Source organism: Triturus cristatus, chromosome 6, assembly GCF_964204655.1.
Source record: "Triturus cristatus chromosome 6, aTriCri1.1, whole genome shotgun sequence".
In the NCBI taxonomy this organism is placed as follows: domain Eukaryota; kingdom Metazoa; phylum Chordata; class Amphibia; order Caudata; family Salamandridae; genus Triturus; species Triturus cristatus.
The window spans coordinates 932,148,058-932,174,623 of NC_140589.1; the positions used below are offsets into that span (position 1 = coordinate 932,148,058).

The 26,566-nt window shown below is 45.4% G+C and overlaps 1 protein-coding gene across 1 annotated transcript in view; it reads right to left on the bottom strand.

The window, feature by feature from the left end:
- LOC146820812 (uncharacterized) overlaps positions 1-26,566 on the bottom strand; it is a 122,323-nt gene that overhangs the window by 10,780 nt on the left and 84,977 nt on the right. Inside the window, exons 3-4 of the mRNA XM_085609744.1 lie at positions 11,007-11,052; positions 5,206-5,251 (exon numbers count right to left, since the gene is read on the bottom strand). Of these exons, the coding sequence (XP_085465870.1) occupies positions 5,206-5,251; positions 11,007-11,052 (92 nt within the window). The remainder of the gene's footprint in view (positions 1-5,205; positions 5,252-11,006; positions 11,053-26,566) is intronic.

The window sequence follows — 26,566 nt, forward strand, 5'->3', positions numbered from 1 at the left end:
GGGGGGCACTCAAGACGTAATAATGTGCACATAATTGGGGTCCCTGAGAAGACTGAAGGCCCAAGTGCCTACCTCTTTGTGGAGAAGTGGCTCTTGGATGTGGTGCTGGGTGGCTGGGCATCAGCACTCTACTCGTTAGAAAGTGCTCACAGAGTACTAGGGTGCCCCTGCAGTTCTGGTGGCCCCCCAAGCTCGAATATAGCCAGACTGTTGAATTTCAGGGACCAAGACCGCATTCTGCAGGTGGCATGCATGCATGGCCCATGGTCGACGGAGGATAATTCAGTGAATATTAACCCGGACAAAACCAATACAGTCCAATCGCAGGGGGAACATTTTTGCCAGTGAAACGCCACTTCCATACCCTGGGTCTCAAGTACGCACTAATTTCCTTGGCAAAACTTTGAATCTCCACGCATGAGAAATCTTGGTTCTTCATGCTGGCGGGAGATGTTTGAGACTATTTGAAGGCACAAAGGCATCCGCCGCCTACACCAGAGGTGCGAGCACCCCAGCCGGAGAGACATCCCTTGGGGTCCTACTGGAGGGGGTGTCAGCCAGGAACCACAACTCCAATGAATGATCAGGCCTGCGAGGAGAGCATGCACTTATAACACACTCTGCATAGGAACAACGACACCCACTGACCTTCCTGTTGTGGAATGTAAATAGGTTGGGCAATAAATTGAAGAGAGGGGTTGTCTGGAATTTTGTGACACAACATGCCCCAGACTCCTTTTCTTACAAGAGACCCACCTGCTGGGGAACAATTGTTGTTTTTAGGGAGAGGAAAGTATCCAGTCCTTGCGCATGCAGGATTCTTGAGGAGTGCCCGTGGTACATGTATCATGACTCGCAAATTGGTGACCTTTCAGATTTTGGGCATTTGGGCAGACCCCCAGGGATGCTTGCCGATTGTGTGAGACACCTGGCAGGGAGAGAAAGTGTGAATGTCCTCATGGTATCTTCTACCAGGGATGAAGTCAACTGGATTAGCAGCAATGGGGGATTGGATCCTGCAAGTGCCAGACACCCTTGTGAAAGGCGGGGATATCAATCTCACACTAAGGGTTGACCTAGCTGGAGTGGTTAGAGGCGAGTCATGCCCCAAGACGGATACCAGATTTGAGGAGGATTTGGGACTGGCAGACCAGAGGTGATCTACACACCCAAATGAACGGCAGTACTCATTCTTGATGAAAAGCGTGACGTCTCTATCTCTCTAGACTTACGATACCTGCAGAGAGAAATCTAGGACCGCTCCACACTTGGGATTAAACTGTTCCAATCCCATCCGAGTACTGAAAGGGGTTGGTCCCTTGATCACTGGGTCCGACTGGGCTACGAAACACTTAATACAATACGCAACAAAATTATACTTTGAGGAGAATAAGGAAAATATGTCCTCTGCTGTCACTGTATGGGAAGCCGATAAGCCAGTGATAAGGGTTCAGATGATAGCACATGTGGCAGGGCAAAGACAGGAGTGGGAGAGAGAACCCTTTAGAGCTAAGCAGTATAACTTGTACAAGGTGGGAAATAAGGCAGGAAAATTGCTAGCATAGCTTGAGTGATGGGAGAAGGGACAGAGGTGGGTGCAAAGACTACCACACCCACTGGGCAAGAGGTGGAATCAGCAGTAGAAATGGCACAGGCATTTGAAGACTTCCTATAGTACCTCTACGCCCCACATCCGCACACCTCCTACAAGCGTGAATTGAGGGGTTTTCTGGCAGATATCCCAAAGCCCACTCTAGGAGGGAGGATGTGATGCTTCTTGAGGAACTCCAGGAAGATGAGTTCACAGAGACCTTGTCTCAAATGAATAATGGGAAACCTCCTGGACCAAATGGCTTCCCCCCTAAAAGTTTTTAATGTATTAGGAGCCAAGTAATAAAGCCAATACGGGCAATGCTCAGTGAGTCCAAACAGAAGGGGAAAATGCTGAGGGATCAGAGACAAGCAATTGTGGTCCTTATTCATAAGAAGGCCTTCCCTGCCCAGTGTTCCTCTTACCATCCAATTTTGAACCTGAATGTGGAGGTAAAACTATTGGCAATGGTGTTGGCAACCCGCTTGATGACGGTTATACACCAGGCGGTGACACAGGACTAATAGGGCTTTATGCTGCATAGGTCCACCAGGCCCAAACTCAGGTGCCTTTTTAAATGTCTTGCATGGGCGGGGGGACTGGGAGAGCCAGTAGCACTTGTGGCCTTGGAGGCAGAAGATGCATTCATCTCTGTGGGATGGCCATACCAACAGGTGGTATTGGCCTGGGTGAAACTGCTCTATACCAATCCCATGGCCCGACTGCATGTTTATGGGGTGCTCTCAGCAGAATTTTCCCTGGGAATAGGGACTAGGCAGGGATGTCAGCTGTCCCCTCTCCTTCCCACAATAGCCATTGGCCAATTGGATTAGAAATGATGCTCTGCTTCAGGGGTTGTGATGGGTCTACGACTGGGAAGATGTGGTGTCGCTTTATGCAGATAATGTCCTATATATTTGGCAGACCCAGAGGGTTCAGTTGACAGGGTTCTGGAGATCTTTGAGTTGTTCAGATGCTATCCAGGCCTCTAGATAACCTGGACTAAATCCTGTCTCTACCCCTTAGCGGATGGACCCCTGAGAGAGTTTGGGCTGCCCCATAAAGGGTCAGGTTTTGATACTTAGGCAACTACATCACACGGTATAGGAGCTTCTTCTTTTCCTGCAACTTAGGCAGGCTGATTGGGGAATATAAAAGGAATGTGAGCCAGTGGATGCATCTCCCGCTGTCCTTGCTGGGCAGGGCAGCTCTCTATAGAATTATCTATTTGCTGAAATTTCTATACGCACTGCAAGAGTTCATGTTTGAGGTCCCTGTACAATTGTTCAAATTGGTGGATGCCGAGACGAGGCTCTGCTCAGGGATTTGGGCACGCCACGCATAGTGATGGAGACACTAACAAGAAACATGATGGGGGAATCGTCCTGCCAAACCTCCGCCTGTTCTATTGGGCAACACAAGAGGGAGTACTGAAGAAGTGATCTTTTGCGGACCAGACCGAACCCTTCCTTTAGGCAGACAGGAGGTCCCTTGAGCCACAGGTGTATTTGAGGCGGAACTTTGGGAAGAAGCCCCCAAAGGGGCTACCAGCTCCTACCTCCATGGTCGTAGACTGCAGGAGCAAAGTGACCACATAACTGGGATGGTGGGTACTGCTCACCCTGGCGACTCCACAGGCAGACGGTTTGGTGCCAATGTGAATTGAGGGCCATAGGCAGTGGGATTTGATAGAAATATCAAAACTGGGAGATGTATTGGCGAACAAACAGGGTCATGCTGACCTTTCACGACCTTCCATCAAAATATGCTGCAGGGGGACAATACTTGAGATATCTTCAGGTGAGGCACCGACTTTGGGCTCCTATTAACCAAGCGACAGAGATACCGGAGGAGATCTCACTGGAGTATAGAATAATTGGAGCCCCCTTCGCCACCACGTGAGTTCTGTCATCTACAATACGCTTTGGTCAAACGGTGCTCACCCACTACAGCGGCTGTGCGAGAGATGGAAATAGGATCTGGTTAGACTGGAGAATGATGAGTGGGAGAGGCTTGCAGGTACCCAGGGGGAAGTGGCGCTTCAAGCGGGTTTTCGGCTGAAACAGTTCAAGGTTTTGCACAAGCCCATTACACCAGAACTAGGTTATCCGCAATGGGCAGAACAGCATTGAATAGATGTTTGTGGAGATGCACACAGAGAGGCATGCTTGTACACACTGTGTGGAACTGTCTGGAAATTCACAGGTTCTGGGAGGAGGTACGTAGTAGAATCTCACAGGCCCTAGGGGAATCTTTGGCACTAAATACCAATGGTGTGATGTTGGGGGTTTGGGGGGAACAAATGCTCAATAGAGACATGCTCCTTTTCTGCAATGTGGCTCTGATGGAGGCACAGAGAGATGTGATACAAAAGGGGAGTAGCAAACGGGGCCCAATGAGGCAACAATGGATAATATGAACTCATATATGAGAGTGGAAGAACAGGAGGATGCCAAAAAAACTTTCTTAAAGTGTGGGGATCATCGAAGGGGATGGAAGAGGGTTTCTCGGAAGAAGAGCCCGAAGGGATGACTAAGGCGTGAAGAAGGGTCACAAGAGCAGAGAGTGGTGGTTTTAACTTTTTTATAGCACACTATGGATGGACATTGGGTAGTAGATGTAGGGTTCTGTCTGTATGTCAGTTGATGTGCCATTGAGGGGGGATGAAGGGGGGAGTTACTGTGGGTCTGATTTCAATGTCGGGCAGAAAGCCTTCGACAATCCATCAGAGGCTTTCCGCCCGACATCGAGGGTTTCTGTCAGGATAGGTCAAGGTTGTTTAGAACCTAAGCAATTGGGTCCTACATTCAAACTTAAACAAGGTTATTCACTGTTGCACTCCCCCATTAATTGGTCTCAGTTAGTGGCGAGGCTAATTGCAAAATTATAGTTAGAGAACATTAAGCACCTCACACTGTTCCAACATGGCGGCCCTTGTTATTGGGTTAGCGCTCTAGTGTTGCACCCTTGTTTTTACAGCTCAGCTGTATCAAGCGCGCTCACCTGATTACCGGCGCACTTCAACTGAAGACCTTCGCCGGCTGCTACGCGTTCTCTTTCTCCTCAGAACGCGCCGTTTTTGTCCTGTTTGATTCCAGACTCATTTGAATCTCCCAACTGCATTTCTGCGAGGTTCTAACGCTCGTATCATACAGTGACGCCTTGGTGAGGTATTTTTTCTGTAATTCCTGAGAGAGAGTATCCGCTTCCCTCAACGCTCCAGTTTCCAGAGAATGTATCCTTTTATGTGAGGGAGCACTCGTTAGTGCATTATAGTTTGGTCAGATAAAACCTTCAGTGGGCAAACGATAGTCAGTCACTTGAGTTTTTTCTTCCAGTAAGACTATCAGTGTTCCAGAATTATCGTTCCAGTGTTCCTATTTCCTTTTGGGAGCTTGTAATTTTTTCACTCAAAATTAAAGACAATTCTTTTGGAAACTCACTAGAGACATTTGTTTATGAGAAGATACTATTCATTAGCAGTCACTGAGATTCTTAAAGACGACCTTTTACTTAAAATCTCCGGCGCACTCCTCATCTCTTGCAGTTGGGGTTTTTCCAGCACTCAACTCTACAAGTAAGCAGGAATATATATATATATATAATATACTTACCGACTTCACCAACTCTGCAGTGCCGGCTCTGGAACATTGTCTCCTGCTGAATGAAAGTGAAAAAGACACTTTAATTATACTGCGTCACTCACCATTTAAAGACATTTTTTATATTAAAATATTACATTGGAAAGCACATATTACCAGAGAGAGGCAAGGTTCCACACAAGACAAGGTAAACATACTGTACTAGAAGTTTAGAATTGCAAGCGTTAGAAGGTACGTTAGGCGTTCTGAGCTGTAATAATTTTGTGCTAAATGTTGCAGGTGCAGATAGTCCCTACTTGGGTAGTATCCAGCGAAGACACCAGTGTGGCAGTCTCTCTTTCTGTCCCATTCCCCTTTCCCCCCTGCTTTTGATATCAGAGAGATTCTGGTTTAGGGGCATTGGGGAGTTGGGAAAAAATCATCGAGGAACTTCAGCCGTTCGGTTCCTGTGGAAGAATCTAGATTCAGGTATTGGGCTTGACAGATTGAAGTGCCCTACCTATTCACTCCACCCGAACAGAATGGCTGAAGGTTTTGATGTCAAGACATTGGCATCAATATTGGAAGTCTTACAAAAGCAATTGAGTGAAACTAGGGAGGAGGTTAGAAAATCTAATCAAGAGGCTAGTTATTTAAGACAAAGAATTGATGAACTAGCTATTAGCCCAAGTCCAAATTTCAGTGAGCAGAAACCCGCAACATTTACCCCTTCTTCCTCGACCTCTGAGTTAACTACTCAGGTAATCCATGCCATGTCTCCCACAATTCCGCTAGCTCCTCCAGAGAGATTTCAGGGAGATCCTCATAGGGCTCAAATTTACCTCACACAGTGCTCATTACACTTTATGTGTAAGCCCATCATCTTTAAAGAGGATCAATCTAAGGTTGCTTTCATGCTGTCTTACTTGAGCGGAGATGCTGCTGCCTGGTCCATGCCTTTGGTGAATACGAATGATCCAGTTCTTTACAATTTTGAAGGTTTCAAGGCTGAGTTTCTACGGATTTTTGATCGCAGAACCATCTCTCAGCCACAGACAATGAGCTGTTAGACCTGAAACAAGGAAATCGTGAGTTGGTGGCCTATTTGGCTCAGTTTAATAAACTAATTGTAGAAACAAATTGGCCCGAGTCAAAACGAGCTGCAATTTTTTACAGAGGTCTAAGAGATGAGTTGAAGGATGGCCTTGCTCAGATTCCGAAGAGGCCCACCAATGTATCAGAATTAATTGATCTGGTTCTGCAGATAGATCAGCGTCAATTTGAAAGAAGGAGTGAGCGGCGGAAAGAAATCCGACAAATTCCACCCAGATTTGACAGGATGAAATCCGAAGCACCAAAGACCAGTGAACACGGCGCTACAGAAGAACCTATGCAAATAGGTACGGTACGTGGGCCCTTGAGTAAAGAGGAACGAGAAAAAAGACGTCAAGGGAAGTTGTGCATGTATTGTGGCGGTGCGGGCCATTTTGTTAAGGAGTGTCCAAAGAAGCCTAAGAATTCATCATGGGTAAAAGACAGGCCCCATCAGTAGGCGGAGTTGCTCTGGTGGGAGCTGTACAAGAGACAACTCCAAACATTCAGCAGTTAGTGAACACCCTTCAGTCGTCTGCTCCTCATTTAATAATTTCCAGTCAAATTTTGTTTCGAGAGATCAAGGTGGAGGAAATTTCGGTAATGATTGATTCCGGAGCTACTGGAAATTTTTGTGATATTCAATTCGCTAAGTCTTTAGGAATATCTTTTGTCAAAAAAGATAAACCGGAGCCAGTGAGAGCTGTGGATGGCACCAACCTCTCTTCTGGACCTATTACCTATGACACTGAAGAGATCACGATGTTGGGTCCAGAGAAACATCGAAGTATAATAAGTTTCAATCTGATTGATGCCCCGCAATTCCAGTTGATTCTGGGACTTCCCTGGCTTACAGAGCACAATGCGAAAATTGATTGGGCATAAAGAACAATAGATTTGAATTCAGAATATTGTGTCAAGCATTGTTTTGATTCCGACAAAATTGAATCTCGACTATCTCCATCAGTTTGTTTAGCGGAACAGACTCATATGATTTGTGCCGTAGAAATACAAAGTATTCCTGAAGAGTATCAAGATCTGGAGGCAGTTTTCAATGAAAGAGAAGCCATGAAATTACCCCCACATCGGGAGTATGATTGCAAGATAGAATTGGAACCGGGAACTTCCTTACCTTGTAGTCGCATTTATGCGTTATCAGAAGCTGAGAACAAACATTTAAAGGACTATTTAAATCAATATCTTGCCAATGGATTCATCCGTCCGTCCCAGTCACCGGTCTCCTCCCCTCTTTTTTTTATTCCAAAGAAAGACGGGAGTTTAAGAACTTGTATTGACTATCGTGCATTAAATTTGGTCACTAAAAAGAATAGATATCCTTTACCTTTGATCTCCAAACTTTTGGATCAAGTTAAAGAGGCTCAAGTTTATACCAAATTGGATTTACGAGGGGCAAATCATTTGGTTCGTATGACTGAAGGACATGAGTGGAAGACAGCGTTCAGAACTCGATTTGGGCTATTCGAATATCAAGTTATGCCTTTCGGCCTATGCAACGCCCCGTCTGCTTTTCAGCATTTTGTAAATGATTTACTATGAGAATTTTTGGGCCGCTTTGCCGTAGTATATATTGATGACATTCTCATTTTTTCCACAAATTTAAAAGAGCCTGTGCAGCATGTCCGAGCAATTTTGGAGCGTCTACTGGAACATCAGCTGTTTGTAAAGTTGGAGAAATGTGTTTTCCATTCTACTCGGATAGAATTTCTAGGTTACATTCTTTCGTCTGAAGGAGTGTTCATGGATGACACAAAAGTGAAGGCCATTAAGGATTGGCCTGCTCCACGATCAGTAAAGGAGATACAGAGTTTCCTGGGATTTGCCAATTTCTAACGAAGATTCATTCAAAACTTTTCTGAGAAAGTCAGTCCCATTACACGATTGCTTAAGAAGAATGAAAAGGTTGTGTGGAACGCAGAAATTGAAATGGCATTCCAACTACTGAAAGAAACCTTTATTACGGCACCTGTTTTGCAACATCCAAATTTGGCGGAACCATTTTTTGTGGAAGCAGATGCCTCCAACTTGGCTATTGGAGGCGTTCTCTCTCAACGGCATAAGGATACTGGCCAACTCCATCCTGTGGCTTATCATTCTCGTAAGTTATCAGCTGCAGAGATTAACTACTCCATTGCAGACAAGGAATTGTTGGCGGTAAAGGATGCTTTTCAGGAATGGAGACATTACCTATTTGGGGCGAAACATGAAATAACAGTGTTCACTGACCATCGAAACTTACAGTTTTTGAAATCAGCCAGAACTCTCACTCCAAGGCAACTCAGGTGGTCACTCTTTTTTGCTGATTACAACTTTGTCTTGACCTACAAGCCGGGTTCAGTAAATGGAAAGGCCGATGCGTTATCCCGTTTGAATGTTGGTGATGGGAAAGAAGAAGTAAAACAAGGGCATATAATCCCAGAACAAAAGATTGTGAGCACCACTGTCTACGAGGAACTTGAAGAAAGGATCAAGGAGAATCTCTCCCCTAGTGAGTTAGAATCTTGGAAGTTGAAAGGACCAGAGCGAGAAATAAAGGGTGGTAAACCTTTTTTCCAAGGAAAACCTTTTGTGCCAAATGAGGACCTCCGCAAAGAGGTGATTCAACTGTTTCATGACCACCCATTGGCAGGACATAAGGGTGTTAAAAAGACTTTGGAACTCTTGAAAAGATCATTTCGTTGGCCTGGCATGGAAGCTCAAGTGAGGCAGCATGTGGCTACATGTGAACAATGTGTTAAAGGAAAGGTAGATCGTCAAACTCCACAGGGTCTTCTCATGCCTTTGCCTGTAGCTCCCTACCCATGGCATACAGTTTCTATGGATTTCCTTGTAGATCTGCCTTCCAGTCAAGGTTACTCAGTTATCTGGGTCATTGTGGACCATTTTTCTAAGATGAGCCATTTCATTCCTCTAAAGGCCCTTCCAAATGCTTCCCAATTGGCGAACCTGTTCATTCAGAACATAGTGAAACTCCATGGGATTCCCAAAGTTGTGATTTCTGATCGGGGCCCCCAATTTGCGTCCTGATTTTGGAAATCCTTTCTGAAGGGGCTAGGTGTTGATTCTCGTTTGTCCACCAGTTTTCATCCCGAGACTGATGGGCAAACTGAGAGAGTTAATCAGGATTTAGAGCAATATTTACGTCTCTATTTAATGGATCAGGAGGGAGAGTGGCCGGATTTTCTGGGAACAGCTGAATTTGCATACAATAATTCAATCCATTCTTCTACTGGTTACTCGCCCTTTTATTTGAACTCAGGGAGACATCCAAATATGCTGCTAGGTAAGGTTGAGGTGGAGGTTCCAGTAGCTGGAGAAGTTATACAGAAGTTGCAAGAAGCGTATCAAAAGGCTTCAGAGAACCTAGATAAGTCCAAGAATGCACATAAGAAGCAGGCAGACAAACGACGAAAGGTTAGCCCAGTTTTTAAGCCAGGAGATCAGGTTTGGATTTCTACTCGACATATGAGGTTGAGAGGAAATAGAAAATTTCAACCTAGATTTGTGGGTCCTTATCCTGTAGACAAGATGGTGAATCCTGTTAGTGTTAAGGTCAGACTTCCTAGTAAGTTTAAGATTCATCCGACCTTCCATGTCTCTTTAGTAAAAAGAAGTCCCTCTAATTTGAGACGTTTGTCACCACCAGTTCCAATTCAAGTACAATCAGAAGAAGAATTTGAAGTTAAGAGAATACTAGATTCCAAATGCAAGAAGGGTCAATTATTTTATTTGGTTGACTGGAAGGGTTTTGGCCCGGAAGAAAGATCATAGGAGCCCAGTTCAAACGTTCATGCTTCGTGACTAATAAGAGAATTCCACCAGACTAATCCACAGAAACCTAGAGAGGGGCTTTGGTGGGGGGTACTGTCAGGATAGGTCAAGGTTGTTTAGAACCTAAGCGATTGGGTCCTACATTCAAACTTAAGCAAGGTTATTCACTGTTGCACTCCCCCATTAATTGGTCTCAGTTAGTGGCGTGGCTAATTGCAAAATTATAGTTAGAGAACATTAAGCACCTCACACTGTTCCAACATGGCGGCCCTTGTTATTGGGTTAGCGCTCTAGTGTTGCACCCTTGTTTTGACAGCTCAGCTGTATCGAGCGCGCTCACCTGATTACCGGCGCACTTCAACTGAAGACCTTCGTCGGCTGCTACGCGTTCTCTTTCTCCTCAGAACGTGCCGTTTTTTCCTGTTTGATTCCAGACTCATTTGAATCTCCCAACTGTATTTCTGCGAGGTTCTAACGCTCGTATCATACAGTGACGCCTTGGTGAGGTATTTTTTTCTGTAATTCCTGAGAGAGAGTATCCGCTTCCCTCAACGCTCCAGTTTCCAGAGAATGTATCCTTTTATGTGAGGCAGCACTCGTTAGTGCATTATAGTTAGGTCAGATAAAACCTTCAGTGGGCAAACGATAGTCAGTCACTTGAGTTTTTTCTTCCAGTAAGACTATCAGTGTTCCAGAATGATCGTTCCAGTGTTCCTACTTCCTTTTGGGAGCTTGTAATTTTTTCACTCAAAATTAAAGACAATTCTTTTGGAAACTCACTAGAGACATTTGTTTATGAGAAGATACTATTCATTAGCAGTCACTGAGATTCATAAAGACGACCTTTTACTTAAAATCTCCGGAGCACTCCTCATCTCTTGCAGTTGGGGTTTTTCCAGCACTCAACTCTACAAGTAAGCAGGAATATATATATATATATATATTATACTTACCGACTTCACCAACTCTGCAGTGCCGGCTCTGGAACATTGTCTCCTGCTGAATGAAAGTGAAAAAGACACTTTAATTATACTGCGTCAGTCACCATTTAAAGACATTTTTGATATTAAAATATTACATTGGAAAGCCCATATTACCAGAGAGAGGCAAGGTTCCACACAAGACAAGGTAACCATACTGTACTAGAAGTTTAGAATTGCAAGCGTTAGAGGGTACGTTAGGCGTTCTGAGCTATAATAATTTTGTGCTAAATGTTGCAGGTGCAGATAGTCCCTACTTGGGTAGTATCCAGCGAAGACACCAGTGTGGCAGTCTCTCTTTCTGTCCCATTCCCCTTTCCCCCCTGCTTATGATATCAGAGAGATTCTGGTTTAGGGGCATTGGGGAGTTGGGAAAAAATCATCGAGGAACTTCAGCCGTTCGGTTCCTGTGGAAGAATCTAGATTCAGGTATTGGGCTTGACAGTTTCACTCCGACTGCCGTATTATGATGATGGCGGTCAGAGGGAAACCCACAAGGGAATTTCGCTTCTCTTCTGACGGGCTCACAGAGCCTCATCTCCGCTGTAGGCATTACAATGTCGGTTTCCGACAGCCTTTACATGCCGGCCTTTACAACATTGAAAGGCTGTTGGAAAGTGACTTTTGGGGCCTTCAGAAGGGCCCCTTCCCCCCTTGCTCTCCGCTATGGGGACTGTGGGGCACCAATGGTGCCTTTCTAAATATCCCTGCACCGTGGCCCTCTAAACATCCCTGCACCCTCTTCCTCACAGTGCCTGCCACACGGTGCAGGGATGTTTCCAAACATCCATTTTACTATGGCAGCTTGTGCTTCGGGCTTTTGTCTCCGACCGCACAAGCAGCCATAGGAAAATTTATGTTTTTGACTGCCCTGTGGGTGGTCACATCCATATTGTGCGGTTGGAACCACTGACCTATGGTCGGGTGGCTCCAGACGGGTACGGTGTCGGGTGGACGTAAGTCCATCCGACATCGTAATGAGGCCCTATGTCTTCACGGGTTTGTTGGTTGTACCAAAACTGAATTAAAAGAATTTTTTTTTACATTCAACTTTATGTGTTAATATCAAGGTCATAATGAGGACAAACACACAATGGATAGCAGGGCAATACTCTAGAAAAAATGGGATATGAAAAGATGTAAATGACTGCAAAAACAAAACTGGGACTAGTGTAAATGGCTAGCTTCTAAGAATACTCACAATGCCGCCATGCGGAACTGAATAACTGAAATTGAGCAAAAGGGGCACATTGATCAGTCTCAGATAAAAGTGAATAGTGAAGACCACTACACATGATTGTCAAAAAATTGTACCATCAGGATAAACCCACTGAGCCCAGGGTCATCTCCCTGACCTAGTCCCTTGCAGTCTTTAACCTGGTCCCTTATGTCTCCCACCCTATGCACAATAAGGGCCACATCCTCAACCAAATGCTCCCCAATGCAGAGCTCGAGGTGGATCTGCCCCTTCCACTGGTGTGGTCGGATCATTGCCTTATCGGTTTCAAGGTCAGGGAGGGGTCTTCAGACCCCACCAAGAAATGGGTAAACATTCAAAGACTTTTCCACTGAGTCTCTCCATCTGCTCTAGGGGAGGCGTTGGATACCTCCACTCCTCTGCTATCAGACGATCCTGAGAGTGATGCACTCCAACTCGAGACCTGGGTGGAGCACAGTGCTGATGTGTTAGCCCCGATGCCCACATGTACTCCCAAGAAAGCCAGACTTTCTGCCCCATGGTTTAACGAGCTACTGAGAATGAGGAAAAGCGCCCACAAACGCCTGGAAAGGAAATGGCGTAAAAAAAAATATTCTGACGATAAACTTGAGTACAAACTGGCCTTAAAAGCCCATTATACAAAAATCCTCCATGCCAAAAAAAGCTATCTAAAAGCCAAAATAGAGATGTCCAGCAACAAAGGCAAGGATATCTTTAAAATCATGACCATCTTCTCCGCCCCTCATCTGTTGCTAGGGTTTTACCCCTCTCTCCCTAATGGACTCATCAACTTGCAACTTTCTTTCACAATACAATCGTGACTATTCCGGACTCCCTCTCTACGGGGTCCCATGAGGACCATGAGCCTGCTGACCATTTAGCCCGGGCGGCGCAACCCTCCTCAAGAGGCAGCTGGGCTCCTATACAGTTTCCTCTGCTACAACCTGAAGTATCCCTTGATATCATCAAGAGTCTGGAGTCAAGGTCCCCTGCTCACCCCTGCCCAGCAAAACTGATGGCCACGGTGGCCACGTCCTTAAATCCTGTGGCAAATAAGGTACTTTATTCCTCCCTTACTGCTGGCCATATGCCTGTTATTTGGAAACGTGCTAAAATTCCCCCGCGACTTAAGAAACCCTCTGCTGACCCCTCAGTGTCAGCAAACTACAGACCCATCTCGCTATTGCTGTTCTTCACCAAGGGTCTAGCGAAATATGTCAATTCAGTGATCTCAGACTACGCTGGAAAAACATAAACTCCTGTACCCAAGCCAGTAGGGTTTTAGAGCCAACTATGGTTCAGAGACAGCCCTACTAGAGGACTCGGAGCATATCAAGAAGAAGCTGGATAAGGGGGCAAAGCCATTCTGATTTTATTAGACCTATCTGTGGCCTTTGATACCGTTCCTCACGCTAGACTCCTGGACAGGCTACGGGACTTTGGAATAGACAGCATCGTTCTGAAATGGTTTTCCTCCTTCCTAGAAGACAGGAGCCAGGAAGTCTGGACCCCTCCCTTTGCGGCCTCCATCCCAAGTCTGAAAGTGGAAGTTCCTCAATGCTCTATATTGAGCACTATTCTTTTCAACCTATGTATGTCACCCTTGGCACCACTGGCAGAGGCGTGTGGCATAAAAATTATTACTTACGCTGGCGCCACGCAGCTCCTTTTCACCTGCGACAAGGGACCTGACTTTGAGGGTGAGAAGATCAGTACCTCCCTATCGAAGGTGTTTTCGTGGTTGAGGAGGAACCAGTTAAAATGCAACCCAGAGAAATCGGAGGTAATCTTTTTTGGCTCCCTGCCTGCTGACGAGTGAAAACACTGGTGTCCCGCGGAAATGTCACCTCCTCTCTCTGCACAAAACTCTGTGAAAAATCTGGGCATCATGATGGATGGCACTCTCCCAATGAGATCTCAAGTCCAATCGGCAGCAGGCACCTGTTTTGGGTTCCTGTGGGTGGTCACATCCATATTGTGCGGTTGGAACCACTGACCTATGGTCGGGTGGCTCCAAACGGGTATGGTGTCGGGTGGACGTAAGTCCATCCGACATCGTAATGAGGCCCTATGTCTTCACGGGTTTGTTGGTTGTACCAAAACTGAATTAAAAGAATTTTTTTTTTAATTCAACTTTATGTGTTAATATCAAGGTCATAATGAGGACAAACACACAATGGATAGCAGGGCAATACTCTAGAAAAAATGGGATATGAAAAGATGTAAATGACTGCAAAAACAAAACTGGGACTAGTGTAAATGGCTAGCTTCTAAGAATACTCACAATGCCGCCATGCGGAACTGAATAACTGAAATTGAGCAAAAAGGGCACATTGATCAGTCTCAGATAAAAGTGAATAGTGAAGACCTCTACACATGATTGTCAAAAAATTGTACCTGGGGGGTTGGCAAATCAAGATAGTCAAGTGGACGTGATCCACATGAGCTCCGCTGCAAAATTATGCCAATTCAAGGTTATCGGCCCACCTGAGATAGCAGAACCCTTCTCTACATGCGGCACACAGGGGACACTATGGGAGATGGTTATTTAGGGCCCCAATGAGATTGATGGCAGCAGATTTACCGAGAGGGCACATGGAGGTATGAGCAGAGGCCATTTGGGTGCTCATCTGATGTTGAGGGATGGGTTTCTGCTGCAGTGCTGGGGCCCTCTCCACCCTCAAGGCACCTTTACACGCGACTGGAGATATGAGATAAGCAGCCACCTGGGTGGAGAAGAGCCTACATGCAGACCTTCACAACGCAGCAATCATACCAGGCCCGTGGTACCCGCTGATAGTCCCAGATCACTGCAGTGTATACCGCACGCATCAGAGACTCTAACGGCAGCCAGAGGTGGAAATATTATATATTTAGATATAACTCTGAGGTCCTGCCCATTGAGGCTCTGTTAAGTTGGACCATCTCCAGCTATAGAACTGTGAAATCATTTTGCCTTATTTCAAGATGGCAGTGCCAGGACAAAAGGGCAATAACACTTGCACTGAATAATCTCCTGCTACATCGCCCCCCCGAAATGTGCCTGCGGTGAGACTGAGGAACACAAGCCTTTTCCCTCTTGCACTACTCCCTGCCTCCCAAGTGTAAATATCCGAAGAGACTGTTGATTCCTCCTTGCCTGACCTTAAGATGGAGGACTACCTACCCAATGAATGTTGATGAGAGAGTCACCTGCCCCTAAATTACAGATGGGCTTTGGGAGTGATAGTCTGACCAAACTTTCCGCAACCCAAACAATGCATTCTAGGTACCCTACGATCACTGCCTCTCCTTGAGAGCTATGCTGGACAAAGAGTAACTGGCTTTTTTTGAACCGTGACACTTCAGCAACTGCTAGGGGAGGAGGTGGTGATTTGCAACGATCGGCGGGCACAGGCAACTCTCTCCTGCCTTACAGTGGTGGGATCATGTGGGAGATTGTCCATTAACCTCAGCCATACACATCTCTTATCACTAGTTAGTCTTTTGTTGCCCCGGAGGCTCGCCATATAAATTCCAACGAACAGTGCAGCGACTCCCCTTCTTTCGCCTCACTGGATGAGGACTGCGACAACCCTTGGGATGCTACCCCTCTTCGCGCCTGCTGTCTTTATGCCACCAAAAAGGATCCAGACCAAAAGAGTGTCCAGCTATTTCACACCAACTAAGGCATGCGCCATACCCATGTCACTGCTGGCAGCAACGTCTTGGCACTCACAAAAGAAGACCTTCTATCCTCCCTTAAAGAATTCAAGCGGGAACTCCGGGAAGAGTTCAAAGAAGATCTGAACGCCTCACTGGAAATAGTCGGACATTAATAACAGGCTCACAGTGTTCCAACACGATGTTGACTCTGTGGGCTCTAACACACTAGCCTCAAGACCAAGTTCAAGGAGGTAGAAAGACATACAGGCCTGGTGGAAGAATCATCTGACTCCCTTTGTATGCAACGCCAGGTCTCAACATTAAAATTCCAGGATCTCGAAAACAGGTCAAGATGTGACAACATATGCATTCTTAACCTGGAAGAAGGGGCAGAGGGTTCAGACCTCAAGGCCTATGTGGTGGCGAGTTTGCGGAGGTGCTTGGGGAGGAGTGCATGAAGATCAAGAAAGACAGAGTTCATTGAGTGGGCCCGCAGGGATTGGGAGGAAGCGGCTGACCACGGAATTTCCTTGCCGAATTACACTCCTTCAAGATGAAGTAAGCGATCCTTCAAGTAGAGCAGATGAAAGACGAACTCTCCTTCCAGGGCGCCACATGCTGTCTTTTCCAAAATATAGCCCCAGCAATGTTGGCCCGAAGACAACAGTTGCAGCCCATCACTGACAAATTGAGGCAGCATCACATCAGATATAGATGGACATACCCATTTGGCATAGTATTTGGGTATCAGAACAAGACTCATCATATAATCGAACTCTAAGCAGCAACGACAATCTTGGGTACTCCACTTCCAGATGATAAAAAACATGGGGATGGAATAAAGACCCTGAGCAAGAACCACCCAGGAAATGCAGAGAAGTGACAGTGGCTTTCTCAACAACATTCCAGATGCTCAAGAAAGAGATGAGGGGTCAAAAGAAAAAATTCTCTTTCTCCAGCAGGTTCCTTATTCCGCGAAACCTCCACCCATTGATGGGGGTCTGTAGCTAACTCAGAAGACGATTTATGATATGCTCACATCTCATATCTTCCCTTGGGGAACGATGACGGACTGAGTGTAAATAACAAAATTACAATTTGGTAGGCTTGTCTGTTTATGATATACCCAATATTTCATCACGCATCTTGATCATATTAAGCTTCTAATATTTGCATTAGCGGCTTTGGACCATACGCCTGTCATGCAGTATATCTCAACTAAGAATATGCTTGTTTGGGGACACGTCCCACTAGTTTTTGTTCTGGATTTCCAGTTGTCTAGTTTATTGGTACATGTGGAACACTGCTTTGTGGTGGGATGGGAGGGAGGCGGTGGGGAGGAGGGCAATGTGATATATAATGTTTTTTTCTTGGTGGGCGGAGAGGTGGGTGGATCCAGAGAGAGTGCTATGCAGGGCATAGTATTAGCCCTTGCAACCACTAAGTCTCCATGGTAATCACTACACTCTCATGGATTGTAAAGGGCCTAAATTCACCCACAAAGCATCACAAATTGTGGAAATACTTGCCAGACCAGCAACATGACATAGTAGCTCTGCAAGAGACTCATCTCAAACGGAGTGAAGACCACAGACTGCGACATAAGGCCTACCCTACAATGTAGAAATCCTCTGCGGCCATGAGCTACAATGTGATTGCCCCTTTTCCCACTCCTCATTAAGATGTACTCCAGAAGACTACACATTTTTTAAAGAAGGGATAATTATTATGGTGAAGGTGTACCTTGCTGAGCTGTCATGCCCTTTTGCCTTGGTATACGTCTCCCAATGCTAGTAAGTTCCCTTTATATAGCCATTCTTGGCTTTATTGGGAGGCTTTTCAGAAGAGGAAATAATCTTGATGGGTAACTTTAACCTCACATGGGACTCTGACATGGATAGCACCCACCCACACAGATCCCCTACAAGGAGTTTCTCCAAAGCCTTAAAGCAGGAAAGGCAGTCTCTGTGTCTACTCCAGGCCTGGAGAACTCTACATCCTACAACTTGAGTCTACACATTCTTCTCACACTTGCATGGCACATACTCCAGATTGGATTACAGCTTCATTAGCCAATCGATTACACCGACTCTACTCACAACCTCTTTCTACCCAAGCGCCTTCTCTAATCATGCCCCAATACTGTTAACCATGAATTGGGGACCTCCACCATCAACACTCCATCAATGTTCTTTTCCTGTCTCCCTTGCCAGAGATCGCATCCTCTGGGACGATCTTTGCAAAGCTAATAGGGAATTATTTTCAAATTAATCCCCCTGCTGCCTCCCCAGGACACTAACCTCAAAAACACTTGGGACATGTTTAAGGTGTTTACCTGAGGGAAATGTATTGCTCTAATTTCAGCACTTAATGAAGAAAGAACAAAGGAAAGATTAACACTTGAGGCAGAGTTTCAGGGGCCCAGCACGAACATAAACAACAGCCAACATTAATATTGCAATGGAAAGTCACAGCACTCAGAGAGAAGCTTACCGCGATCTATACCAATAGGCTGGGATTAACTCTCCTGCATCTCAAACGTACATCCTGTGTGCAGGGTAATAAAGTAGGATCCCACCTGGCATGACAACTTAGAATTAAAAAGGAAAAGGAATACATTGGGGACATTATACAGGAGGACAGCAAGCTTGCAGTCTCTGACTTAGAGAAGGCGTGAACTTTTGGCAGTTTCTGTGAGAGGTTATACGCTGCCCCCCCCCCCCACGAATGACCAGACCCAATTGGACTATCTAGAAAATGTGGACCTTCCTCAGGTGACAGAGGGCCAAAACGAGAACCCTAGATGAACGTATTCACAAAGAGGAAGTAAGGGACGCTATCATGGCCTTGAAGCCCCATAAGTGGGTTTATGGCTCTATTTTATAAAATGTTTAGCTTCGACCTAATACCTCAATTGGTTGCGCTCTTTAACCACGTGTCTCAATTAGGAACAGTGCCACCCTCGATGAGCAAGGGGCTCATCTCATTCATCCCAAAACCGGGTGAAGACCCCCGTTCCTGTGGCTCATATTGCCCCATAGCACTGCTCAATTTGGAGGCCAAACTTTACACATGGATATTGGCCTCCAGACTACAGGATTTGATGCACAACCTGATGCACCCTGATCAGTCTGCCTTCATCAAAGGCCAACAGACACATGATAACTTGCGACGGGTGATTCACTTGGTCGAAAAAGCAACTAAGAATAAGATACCGGCCGTGTTATTAGCTTTTGAAGTGGAGAAAGCGTTCGACCAAGTGGATTGACCTTTTTATTCCAAACCTTGCGACGTTTTGACTTTTGCGACCAATTTATTGCCATGATTCAGGACAATTACGCTTCCCCATGGTCGAAAGTGCTAGCCAACGGTGTAGGTTTGGACTTCTTTCAATTTAGGGGGTATGCGCTAGGGGTGTCCTCTATCCCCGCACCTATTTGCCTTTAGCATCGAGTCCCTGGCAGCTAAAATCAATTCCACATCCACATCCACAATTTGAGGCCTCCCCTTTGGATCAAATGAGCATAAAATGACCCTCATTTCACATGTTGTGCTGTTGACCCTTTCTTCCTCACAGTCTTCACTAGATGCTCTGTACGCAGCACTAAAGACATAAGTAGAGATGGCGGGATTCCGTATAAACGTAACCAAATCCTTACGCTTACTACTCCCGGCATGGAAAACTGTGTCACGACCACCACCTTCCAGTGGGCTAGGAATGAGATTAACTATTTGGGTATTAAAATCACCCACAGGGTTTCAGACCTGGTCCTAGCCAATTATCCACCGCTCCTACAGCAGCTTACGGCAGACCTCAAAGATTTGGCTCCCATGTACATTTTGTGGCTTGGACTTATTTATGCCGTAAAAATGACTGTCGTGCCTGCTACTGTATTTCTTTTAGGGTCTCCCTGTTGACCTGGACCATGGTTACCTCTCATCTTTACACTCACTTATAACACGTTTCATATGGCAAAATCACTGAGCCCGTTTATCCCACTAAATTTTAGGACTACCAAAAGATGCAGGTGGATTGGTCCTCCCGGACTTCCATTTATACCATAAGGACGCTCAGTTACGAGTAATCTCCGAGTGTTCACTGCACAAGTGAGATAAGCACTGGTTGCACATGGACAGATCGGTGGTGGGCAGATATATCTGGGATGTGTTGTAGAAACAGAAATCTGATCCCCCTCCGAATGCACACTTGAGCACACCCACCAAAACAACGCTTAAAATATGGGTTTGAAACATGTTCAACAAGTATTACATGCCCCTGTGAAGCATTAATGACCCCATTTGTGATATCATCAATGATGGTATTTATGACAGAATTTGTAATGTCATGTTCCAGGCCATGAGGTAGATTAGATGCTTGTTCACAGCCAAACATGACTTATTCCAAAGGTTTTTAGAATTTCAAAAGTGACTGTAATACCCACCTAACGTCACTCTAATAAATATGATGTAGGTATTGCTAAAGTAATTTGCTTCAACACTCAACACAAGTTCTCTAAAACAGAGAAATGCCAGTGTATTGACATACTTCCATGTTTGAATGGTCAAGCTCAGAAAACACAGAAATTCAAATTCATTTAAGGATTTCAACACTTCACGCTGCCATTTATCAACAGGGTCTTTTCATGTAATAAGGGCTCTTTTGGGCCTGATTACATGAAATACATTATTTATTGGAGCGATAAATAACTCCTATTATGAGTTATTGGGGAATAACATTTGGATGTTGGTGTTTAATGCACCAAAATTTGCATAATATGGTAAATAACATGTTTTCCTGCTGAAATTTGACAAATGTTGGGTTATTTAGCGCATCCGATAACTATCGGATGCGTAATTACACCCCACGAGTAAACAGAGGTTTATGCACAAGTCGGAATTACCCTTCCTTTCTGTTTCAGTTTAACTCTCGTGCTGGAGACGCTAAAGCGTGCTTTGGTCTTTAAGCTTTTGCTTTTAGGAATAAATGCGTGCTCAGGATTTGTGAGACATAACGCACTAGCTTACTGGTTATGACCTTAATGTCACACTGGACAGGTGAAATTAGTACACTTCACCCAAAGCTGCCATATGTTACTGATCAAGGGCAAAGGGCCCTAGATGCGGTTTAGAAATAAGCATTGATTCAGCAAAGGTTTTCTCTTTGGAGTACCTAAATGTTTGTTTTAATTTTATCTATCAGCCTTCATTAACAGATGCAGAAAAGCTACTGCCTGGAAAGTGGTAGTGAGAGCTTCTTCAAATGTGGGCACTTTTTATGCATCACTCAAAATGTCCTTCCAGGTGGGGTTAACCGCTTTGGATCAGTGGGTTCTCATGATCCCAATATTGATTCAGTGGGGGTCCACAGATTCCAATATTGATTAAGTGTGGGTCCACAGAGGTCAAAAGGTTAAGAACCACTGATACAGAGCAGATATGTAGACTGAAATGTTAACAAGTAAGTTGCAACACTTTGAATATAAAGATAAAAGTGGCAGGTTGTTAGCCTGGAAAACCACAGCTGAGAAAAGAAAAAAATCATATTAAACATATTCAATATATCAAAGAAAGGAGGGATATGACTTATAATGCTGAGATTGAACACACGCTGTATGATTTTTCAAGATTTATATCAGAAAACAATAACAAGATAATTAATCAAACTAGATGAGTGGCCCCTGAAAAGACAACTTTCTAGTTTAGAGGAAGACAATTAAACAAATCTGGTTGACGAGATTTCAGAAGAAGAATTGAGAAGTACTCTAATGGGCCTCAAGAATGAAAAAGTAGCATGTCCTGAGGGCTTGACGGGAGATCTATATTAATACTTAAAGGAGATTATCATTCCAATCTGTAAGCACATGTTTAATGTGATTTTGTTTAATGAGGCTCAGGCGCCAGTCATCTGGGGAGAGGCACCAATGACACTAATTTGCAGACTTACTAAGAATCCAAAGGAGTGAGTCTTTTAAACCTATTTTCCCTGTTAACATGGATTATAAAGTCTTTGCAGGAATACTAACCAAAAGATTATCATTGGTAATGGAGAAACTAATCCATGTAGGATCAAAAAGAAATAATCTCAGTGAGGCAATTACATGATCTTATAAATCTATTGTTTGGGTCATTTGACCTGCAGGAAACCTACAAAATTCTCTTGGCTGTGATAATACTTGATGTGGCAAAGGCTTTTGATCATATCAACTGGGAGTGTTTAGCTAAATCTGTGGTGGCGTTAAATGTAATAATGCAATTAAAGTCCTCTATAGGGGATTTGAATTGCAGGAAGGACAGGAAGCTACTTTCAAATGTCAGGGATGTAAAAGGAAAATAGCTATGTATGTGGATGATGTAGTTCCATTAATTGCTGAGCCTATTAAGACAATCCCATAAGTGGACGAACTGGCCCTATTCACCCGGAATATTTTCAATATACACTCTAACAATTAAAAAAAAATATTTACCAGACTGACACTTTGCTAAAAAAATGGCAAAATCTGCCTATAACCGCACATGGGTAAGTCAACTTGATGAAGATGCTTATCTTCCTTCCTGCATTGGCCTTCCTTGTCAATTGCATCACCCAGAACTTTGATAAAAAAGAGCATGACCAGAATCCAAGGTATTATAACTAAGTTTATTGGGCTTTTAAAGGAATTAGGTTATCTTGAAAAACATTTAGTAGAAAGTGACAGAGGGGGGGTTACATCTCCCATGTACTACCACACTGTTAGGCTTTCCAGTGTAAAAAAGGAGGATGCCAATTTCATTCCCAGGCAAAACTAGCTGGGGATTAATGTTTCAAGCCATTTTAAAAAATGTTTGTCAGGAGGACTTTTATTTAAAAATATGTGGAGCACCAAAATTCTTGAAGAATGTCTATTTAGGGTTAGGAGCTAACCGCTATGGAGTAAGGTGCACTCTCTCGGAGCTCCTCGACTGCCCCGGGGACTGCCGCACCAATTTCCCTCCTCCTTGGCCATAGGTGCTGTTGACCACATGCGGCTTGTGGAGTATGGGGACCATGGAGAGGTATGGGGTGCCCAATCGACCCCGGATGATGGTGCCCATGTGCTGCAGTAGGATAACACTGCCACAGGCACTGATGGGCACAACCCCCATCCCCAGCACCCTACTTCTGCAGGATTTCTGGTGAACTATAAGGGGTGGGAGGTGGCTGGAGCCCTTCCTCCATTGGACTGCTGCAGTGACTGCAGATCTTGCTAAGGGCTGGGTTGAGTGTGCCCCTCCATCCACTGCTGCGAGCTGAGACTGCTGAGTGGTGTTAGTGGCCGGTGGCCTATCCTGCCCCTCACCACTAGGCCACTGGATATGGGTTGTTAGGTTGAGCCTAGCAGCAGCGCGCATGTGCTGCTCACTCTAGGAGACTGCTGTAGTAGAGTATGAGAGAGAAGCCGCACCCACTCTCCTCCCATATTTTGCATTGGCTTGTGTCATTGTCTTTCATAAATGCTGCCTTCGGATTCGTTATTAGGCTTGTTAATCCCTCCATAGTATGGCCTTGTCTTCTTTTGTACCATCTCATGGCGACTGGCCCTTTTCCTTCAGTTATTTAGTCTGTAAGCACTATTTACTTTATTGAGTTTCTCTTACTGTAGGCCAGAGATGAGCTGCTTCAGCTGAAACCCCTTGTATTTTTTAAGTAGCACGGCCACCCCCGTAACACGGGTGTCTGCTTTCAATCACTTTAACCCGGCATTATCTTTTGTCTGTTTCAACCCCTAAGTAAAATGGATTTAGAAATGAGTAACAAATTAAGTCATGTGAATTCCAGGTAGCACATAATCCTGTGCTAATGGGCTGAAGCTGACAACAGCACGTCTGTGTTACATGTCATCTGTACTAAAGCCACCTGACGGGTTATTTTCAAAAGCCTGTTTTATTAACAACAACTCCACCATCAATACCACCACTACCAACACCACCATCAATACCACCACCTCCACCAATACCACCATCACCAATACCACAACCACCGCCGATACCACCACCAATAAAACTACCACTGCCAATACTACCACCACCACCAATAATACCACCACCACCAATACCACTACCACCACCAATACCACCACCACCACCAATAGCACTACCACCAATACCACCCCTTCCAATAACTCCACCGATACCACCAACACCACCAATACCACCATCACCGTGACAATCAATACCACTACATCCACCACCACAATACCACCACCAATACCACCACCACCATCAATACCACCACCACCAATATCACCACCACCAATATCACCTCCACCAATACCACCACCACCAATACCACCACCACTAATACCACCACCACCAATACCACCAACAATACCACCAATACCAATAGCAATACCACCACCAATTCCAATACCACCACTGATACCACCACCACCAATACCACCACTAATACCACCACCACCAATACCACCACCACCAATATCACTACCACCACCAATACCACCACCATTAACACCACCAATACCACCACCAATACCACCACCACCAACATCACCACCACCCTCAACACCACCCTCAACACCACCAATACCACCACTACTACCACCACCAATGCCACCACCACAAATACCACCACCACAAACACCACCACCACGAATGCCACCAATACTACCATCAATACCACCAATACCACCACTACCAATACCACCACCACCAACACCATCACCACCAACCCCAACATCACCACCATCACCCCCACTACCACCACCACCAATACCACCACCACCAATACCACCACCACCACCAATACCAACACCACCAATACCACCACCAACACCACCAAAACCACCAATACCACCACCACCAATACTACCAATACCACCGCCATCCCACTACCACCACCATGAATACCACCACCTCCACCACCACCAATACCACCACTATCAATACGACCACCACCAACACCACCACCAATATCACCACCACCAATACCTCTACAATCATTACCACCACTAATACCACCACCAATATCATCAGTAATTCCACCACCAATACCATCAATACTACCACCAATACCACCACCATACCACCACTAATGCCACCACCACCAATACCACCACCACCAATACCACTTCCACCACCAATACCACCACCACCAACACCACCACCACCACCAACACCACCACCACCACCAATACCACCACCACCAATACCACCACCAATACCAAAACCACCATCAACAATACCAGTACCACTGGTGAACCGCCATTAGTACGCGTATATAACATCGCATAAAAAGCCTGTTTTATTAACAACACCACCACCAATACCACAACCACCGCCGATACCACCACCAATAACACTACCACCACCAATACCACCACCACCACCAACACCACAAATACTGCCACCAATACCACTACCACCACCAATACCACCACCCCCACCATTAGCACTACCACCAATACCACCACCTCCAATAACACCACCAATACCACCACCACCACCAATACCACCATCACCAATACCACAACCACCGCCGATACAACCACTAATACAACTACTACCGCCAATACTACCACCACCACCAATAATACCACCACCACCAATACCACTACCACCACCAATACCACCACCACCACCAATACCACGACCACCACCAATAGCACTACCACCAATACCACCACTTCCAATAACTCCACCGATACCACCACCACCAATACCACCATCACCGTGACAATCAATACCACTACATTCACCACCACAATACCACCACCAATACCACCAACACCAATACCACCACCACCAATATCACCACCACCAATACCACCACCACCACTAATATCACCACCACCAATACCAGCAACAATACCACCAATACCAATAGCAATACCACCACCAATTCCAATACCACCACTGATACCACCACCACCAATACCACCACTAATACCACCACCACCAATACCACCACCACCAATATCACTACCACCACCAATACCACCCCCACCACCACTAACACCACCAATACCACCACCAACATCACCACCACCCTCAACACCACCAATACCACCACTACTACCACCACCAATGCCACCACCACATATACCACCACCACAAACACCACCACCACCACCAATGCCACCAATACTACCATCAATACCACCAATACCACCACTACCAATACCACCACCACCATCACCACCAACCCCAACACCACCACCATCACCCCCACTACCACCACCACCACCACCACCAATACCACCACCAACACCACCAAAACCACCAATACCACCAACACCAAAATCACCACCACCAATACCACCACCAACACCAATACTACCACCACCAATACTACCAATACCACCGCCACCCCACTACCACCACCATCAATACCACCACCTCCACTACCACCAATACCACCACCATCAATACGACCACCACCAACACCACCACCAATATCACCACCACCAATACCTCTACCATCATTACCACTACTAATACCACCACCACCAATATCATCACTAATACCATCACCAATACCATCAATACTACCACCAATACCACCACCATACCACCACTAATGCCACCACCACCAATACCACCACCACCAATACCACTTCCACCACCAATACTACCACCAATACCACCACCACCAATACCACCACCACCTCCAATACTTCCAATTTCACCCTCACCA